Genomic DNA, 7108 nt, shown 5'->3' on the forward strand with positions numbered 1-7108 from the left:
TCCTCCCACCTATCCCCTCCTCCCACCCCAAGCCCTACCCCTATCTCCTACCTACTAACCTCATCCCGCCTCCTTGACCTGTCCGTCCTCCCTGGGCTAACCTATCTCCTCCCTACCTCCCCACCTACACTCACCTTTACTGGCTCCATCCCTGCCTCTTTGACCTGTCTGGCTCCATCCCCGCCTCTTTGACCTGTCTGTCTCCTCTTCACCTATCTTCTCCTCTATCCATCTTCTATCCACCTCCCCCCTCTCCCTATTTATTTCAGAACCACCCCCCCCACCCCATTTCTGAAGAAGGGTCTAGGCCCGAAACGTCAGCTTTCCTGCTCCTATGATGCTGCTTGGCCTGCTGTGTCCATCCAGCTCTACACCTTGTTATCTAACATGCTGGGGACCCAGGTTTGAATCTCACCACGGCAGATGGTGGAAATTGAATTCAATAAATATCTGGAATTAAGAATCTAATGATTACCGTAAATCCATTGTCAATTGTTGGAAAAAGCCATCTTGTTCACTAATGTCCTTTAGGGAAGGAAACTACCTGGTCTGGCCTACATGTGACTCCAGACCCACAGCAATGTGATTGACTCTTAACTGCCTTATGGGCAATAAATGCTGCCTGGTCAGCAACTCCCTCATCCCATGAATGAATAAAGGAATTGGTGCTGGCCCTGGGCTCAGAATCAAAACGTTTTGGATTCATGTTCCACTACGGAGATTTGAATACAGAATCTGGACTGAACGTATGACTCAGACGGCTACACTGCTATTGTGTACAAGTCTGATGAGGACTGTATCTGTTCTCTAAGCTGTTTGGGTCACTTGCTGTCATTCCTTGGTGTTCAAATCTCTGCTGCCCTGATGCAATCTTGCATCAATTCCCATTCACTCATTATGCCTGACCCAAGTTGGCTCCCATTACAACCAAGTCCCAGATTTCAAATTCTTACTCTTGCGTTCAGCTGAGTTCCTGGCCTTGCGCCTTCCAACCTTTGTAATCTTGTCCAGCCCGACAACTGCTTTCCTCCAGTTTCAATTCTTCAATCCATCTTGTGTATCCCTCACTTCCTTTGTCTCCCCACTGTCCAGCTCCCAGAGCAGGAGGAAGATTCTCTCCTTCAACCTCTTCGGTCCAAATTTTCCCCTTGTCCTTCAAAGTTCCCTAAAACCTACCTACTTGACAAAGCCTTTTGGTCAACTGTCCCAATTCTGGCTGCGTGGGCCAGAGTCATTACTATTTGAGCGCACTGCTGTGGAATGTTCTACAGTCTTAAAGGTGATACAGCAATGGATGTTTTCTACATGCTGAGGTGATAACAACTGGGTATTAACTCGAGCTCTAGGTTCCTTCTCAGTATAACCACAGACTCCCCCCTCCACCTTCACATCCCACTCCCATGGTCCAGACCGTCCACCCTCCTCCTGCCTGTGAGCTGAGCCAGCACTATATCACCTAATTCTCTGACCGATAGGCATTTCCTGTAGACAACCCAAGAATGGGTTATGGGCACTAGTGTGGCTAGCAGCTGTGAGCTATTTTACATATGTGTGTTTGCAGCCCACTCCCCACCAGTCCTGCCCCATAAACCCCATCCAGAAGGCTGTCGCCCCAACTCCTCCATGTAACCACTTGCCGCCTGCCAGACCTGCTCCAAGCACTCATTGCCAAGAGAAACATGGAGTGTTGTCCCATTCTGCAACCATGGCACATGACCCCAGTCCAAGTATTAATCAGTTAACTCCAGAATTTCTTGCACTGTTAATTGGGATTGGAGTGGCTCCCTTAGGCTCCAATGGCTGCAGTCTCTTCTGGGACATCTTAGAGGATGTCATAGAAACACAGGAGCAGGAGGAGGCCATTCTGCCCTTCGAGCCTACCCCCCCCATTCTTCACAATCATGGCTGATCGTCCAACTCAATAGCCTAATCCTGCTTTCTCCCCATAACCTTTGATCCCATTCGCCCCAAATGATATATCTAGTCCCGTCTAATCCTCTCATTAATCAGGAATGTTGCGGCCTAGAATTTCTTAATCCTTCCCTTGTTTTTCTCCAAAACATCTTGCTCATTGACAATACAACCCTGGGCAATGGAGTGAACCAGCAGAGGAGATTCCAGTTGTTTTGAGGAGTTTTGTCACAGTGGGTTTGAGAAGAGCCTCATCATGCCCAAGTTCATTGTAAATCTCAGCAATCTTATAATTTTCTGTTTTTGTTTTCATTCATGAACCAACTCTGTACTAATTTCCACACGTCAGGCAATTCTTTCATCTGTTAAGGCACGGAGATAGATTCTTTATCCCTCGCTTTAATTTTCTCCTCTGCTCTCCTTGAAGTGACTTTTGTTGAAGTACAGATTCCATAGATGCCACACAGCATTCGGTAGCCCACTTAAGTGGCCTGGAAGGTGGCTAAATTAAGATAGGGGTGAGGAAATCCCAACTGAGCCTGATGCTGCATTTATCCAATGGTCAGAGATGCAGTTTCTTTTTTACTGTCTTTTCATTCTTGTCAGAAATCACACGACACCAGGTTATAGTCCAACAGGTTCATTTGAAAACACAAGCTTTCAGAACCTCAGTTCTTCTTCAGATATCAGTGAGAGAGGTAGTATCAGACACAGAATTTATAAATAAAAGATCAAAGGTTCACACCATTGATGAGGATATACTAAACAAACCTAAGACGCTGTTAAATCTTTAATCAATTAGAAGATTTTAATTGATTAATATGTATATGTAAATCCCCAAATTTCTTTCAAGCCATGGTCCTGAGAGAACTAAAGGTTTTATCAGTGGATACTCTGTCTTTAACATCAGACTTAGACTAACAATTGGATCCCTACTGACTACACTGCTGAAGCACTTTGGTATAGCAAGCACTAGATAAACAGGATTTTGCCTACTTGCCATTGGGTTGAAAGTAGTCAATTAAACACAAGTCAAATATGGAGCCTATTTACCTATTTGGTAAAATCCACTGACCACACTGGATGAGAATGGCATGCAATTTGGCAGCACGGTGGCTCAGTGGTTAGCACTGCTGCCTCACAATGCCGGGAACCTGGGTTCGTTTCCATCCTCAGGTGATTGTGTGGAGTTTGCACATTCTCCCTGTGTCTGTGTGGGTTTCCTCCGGGTGCTCCGGTTTCCTCCTGCAATCCAAAGATGTGCAGGGTAGGCGGATTGGCCATGTCGAATGCACGGCTATGAGGATCAGGTGGGGGGCTTAGTGGGTGGGGGTTTGCCCTTCAGAGGGTCGGTGCAGATTCGATGGGCTGAATGGCCTCTTTCCACACTGTAGGGATTCTATGAACTTAAATCCTCTTCCAATTGGACCAGCTGGTTAAGGGTCACCACAGACAATTGGATGTGTTATTTCAGATATTTCAGAAGTGAATACACATCACAAAGTGCTTTAATATCTGTAAAGCACTCTGGGATGTCCCTGCAGTCATGTAAAGTCTAATATAATTGCAGGTCTTTCTCCCTTTGGATAAGCCTGGGCCCCAGCAATGAGTCAACACCTTCAGGATGGGAGTGGAGGGTGAGCCAGAAACCACTGTGTTGTGTCCATTTTTGGAAGGAACAGGCAGTGGCTAACCAAAGAAGCCATCATGGTGAACCTTACCTGTGTGTTGCGCCGGTCACCATCAGCTGACTGGATGGTTCTCTCCAACGTTGCAATCTTTTCGAGCAGCGCTTTGCGCTCGCGCTCATTCCGACGGATTGCTTCCTCCTGCAGCCCAAGTGCAGACTGAGCGCTGGCCAGGCGCCCATCAATGCCCCGCTTACCTAGAAACACAAGATTACCACCCACTGTCAGTGCCATCCTCAACTCTTTCACTGCTCTTGGTATCTGGGCTCAGTGAAGCAGAAGCCTGGGCAGTCAGACCTTGGCCTCGTTCACCTCGCTCTGACTTGAAATAAGGTGCAGGAGTAGGCTATTCAGCCCTTCGAGCCTGCACCACCATTCAGTATGACCATGCAATCTCAGTATCCCATTCCTGCCCCCTCCCCACACCCCTTGACCCCTTTAACTGCAAGGGCCACGTCCAGCTCCCTCTTGAACATATCTAATGGCTTACCCTCGTTCTTAGACTGTTACCCCTGGTTCTGGACTTCCCCCAACTTTCTAGAAAGAACATAGGAACATTAGGATGGCCATTCAGCCCTTTGGGCATGTTTCTGTCTGTATCTTAACTCCATCTACTTCCCTCAGTTCAGGAACACGTTCCTCACAACAATTTATTAATCTCATTTCAAAGTCTCAGGAATGTTTTGGCGTGGAGAGTTTCAGATTTCCACACCCCTTGGTATGGAGAAATGTTTCCTGGAAGTCTGACTGGACAATGGCTTCCCAATACAAGTGTCAGGAATAAGCCATTAGAGAGGCTGGGCACACACAACTCGAGTTTATACTGATTTGGACCATATGGGGTATTTAGAATCAATGAGCATTTTTAATACAATTTCAAGCCTAAGGCAATCCATGTTTGAGATTAGTTTTGGACTGACCTTCCTCGCATTCGGCCAACGATTTCTGCAGCTGCTGTAAGCGAGTGTTGACACTGTCCCGATCAAACTCCATCTCCCTCAGCTGTCTGTTCAAGTTAGAAACCTGAATGTGTGCTTCATCCTGAGTGGGAAAATGACAGAATTACCTGGACAGATGGCATCCTGAGGGAAAGGGGAGACCTAGATAAACAAACGTTGATTGATTTTGAAAATGATGACCCACACTTCGGCAGGATTTACCAGGTACACACATCGAGCTGGTTGTCTTCTGGCAGACCGGTGCTTGGTTCAGTTGTAACTTCAGGTGGCAGCCCTGATGAAGGGAGGTACTGAAAATGGTTTTCCTCGTTGATTTTCAGACACTGGCAAGCCTGTTGTGTTTTTGTAGAGGGAGATTTCTCCTGGTGCCCTGGGACAGTTGCTCGACCTTGATGGCCTAATCCTTCAATGGCCACAAGGCAATGGGCTGGAGCACAGTCTCACACAGTTTACACTCTGTCACTCCTTTCCCAATTTCTGATGAGAAATAAGGCACAGGAGTAGGCTATTCAGCCCTTCGAGCCTGCACCACCATTCAGTATGACCATGCAATCTCAGTATCCCATTCCTACTCCCTCCCCATACCCCTTGATCCCTTTAGCTGCAACAGACACGTCCAGCTCCCTCTTGAACATATCTAACAAACTGGCCCCAACAGCTTCCTATGGGAGAGAATTCCACAGGTTCACAACTCTCTGAGTGAAGAAATTCTTCCTCATCTCAGTCCTGAACGGCTTACCCCTTATTCTTAGACTGTTACCCCTGGACTTCCCCAACATCCTACTTTCACCCTTACCCGGTCCCTCTGCGTGTCTCTCAGTTCCTGAAGGAATTCTCGTAGTGCTGTCCGAACCACTTCTGGGTCAATGTCAGCCACAAGTTGCTCACTGCGGGTCGGGGAGAAGGAGCGTTCGGGTGATACAGAGCGGGACGTGGTGCTACGCTCGGGGGTTCCAGTCTGAGGAACTGTGTTGCCGTGGCCACCGTCCACTGTGGTAGTAAAAGGGCCATCAAAACCTGAAACCACACAATGTACAACAGGTGTCAGTGGGTTGTGCCCTCACCTTTCAGTCAGAAGGTTCTGGGTTTGAGTCCCATTCCAGACACGAGTTCATAGAACTGCAGTCCATTGTTGACGGAGCGCTGCAGTTTTGGGGGGAGCAGTTCGACTGAGTTTTGCCCGTTCAGATGGCTGTCAAAGATGCACTATTTAAAGGAAGAGCAAAAGTGTTTGTTCCCAGCATCCCAGATCCCTTATCCAACATTACAAAATACAGATTAGCTCCTCATGATCACATTGCTGTTTGTGAGAATTTACTGCGCATGTACAGGCTACCACACCTCTTGCAGTCCATTTCCAAAGTACTGCAAAGCTGTTTGAATCATCTTGGGATCGCAAAAGATGACATACGAATGTCAACCCTTTCTTCCTATAAACTAAGATAATGTTCTTTTCTAATAGTTTTCCCTCTTTCTTCAATCCACTACAGAAGCTGTGCATCAGGTTGGGCTGTGATTTGGAACCCCAGCCACCTCTCTGTCCAGATGAGCCCAGATGGTGAATGGTAGTTGGTTACTCACCCACAGGGAATATCACATCCAGATGGATCCTGTCCTTGCCTAATATCCAAGCCTACACGCTCACTGAAAAAGATTATTGCATAGTGACCTAAGAGCACTTTTTCCCCCTCCTGAACCCAGGAACACAAACCTTCTTTCATCACTCTGAGCTGGAATCAACTAACTCAGCATTGAGATTGGAAGTTTTGTGTGATTCAGTGCGAGACTAGAGATCGCTACCCCGAGAACACACCAAAGCATTAATATTCCTGCACGTTTCATCATAGCACAGCAGCATCCATCACAGGAATTGGAGTTCTTCATTTACCAGGCGATCTCAGGGAAAGTTCACTCTGTGCTCTCTCCCCCTTCTCACATTCTATTTAATGTTCTCAAAGTTACAATTTCAAAATGGCTGCAAAAAGAGAACTGTTCCTGAAGCTTTTTGTCTTCCACTGATTAAGACAAATGCAAGAATGCCAAATTCTGAATGATCACTGTAATTTATACTACAGGAGAAAGAGTGGTGACTCGTTGGCAAGTTGACTCTGATTGGCAGAGGAATTGCCACACAGAAAGCAATAGTAAACTGTAGGATCCCCAGGTTCCCAGGTAATTCAAAAAAGACACAAGGCTGGAACATATTCCTTTTGTTTGCAAAGAATGGCTCCTTGCATGTGAATGTATATTGCTTCTAACAACTATAAATGTTACAAGACTGCTTGATTATCTCATAATGGTTGGTTGAATAGCCATAGTGCATTTAGGATTGGTCAGCAAGTGCTTCCAAATCAGAGTGAGTGAATGAGTAGTGAGTGACTGTGTGTGTGAGAGGGAGAGGAAAAGAGTGCGTGTGAGAGGGAGAGTGGCAGTGCGTGTGAAAGGGAGAGAGACAGTGCGTGAGAGGGAGAGAGACAGTGCGTGTGAGAGGGAGAGAGACAGTGCGTGTGAGAGGGAGAGAGAGCGTGCGTGTGAGAGGGAGAGAGAGCG

At 46.9% G+C, this 7108-nt stretch overlaps 1 protein-coding gene across 1 annotated transcript in view; it reads right to left on the reverse strand.

Annotated features, from left to right (window-relative positions):
- Positions 1-7108, reverse strand: part of LOC109926942 (rootletin) — a 77112-nt gene that overhangs the window by 20818 nt on the left and 49186 nt on the right. The window contains exons 28-30 of the mRNA XM_048614893.1: positions 5355-5575; positions 4520-4640; positions 3633-3796 (exon numbers count right to left, since the gene is read on the reverse strand). Of these exons, the coding sequence (XP_048470850.1) occupies positions 3633-3796; positions 4520-4640; positions 5355-5575 (506 nt within the window). The remainder of the gene's footprint in view (positions 1-3632; positions 3797-4519; positions 4641-5354; positions 5576-7108) is intronic.

The sequence above is a fragment of the Rhincodon typus genome, chromosome 31, assembly GCF_021869965.1.
Source record: "Rhincodon typus isolate 14 chromosome 31, sRhiTyp1.1, whole genome shotgun sequence".
Taxonomy (NCBI): domain Eukaryota; kingdom Metazoa; phylum Chordata; class Chondrichthyes; order Orectolobiformes; family Rhincodontidae; genus Rhincodon; species Rhincodon typus.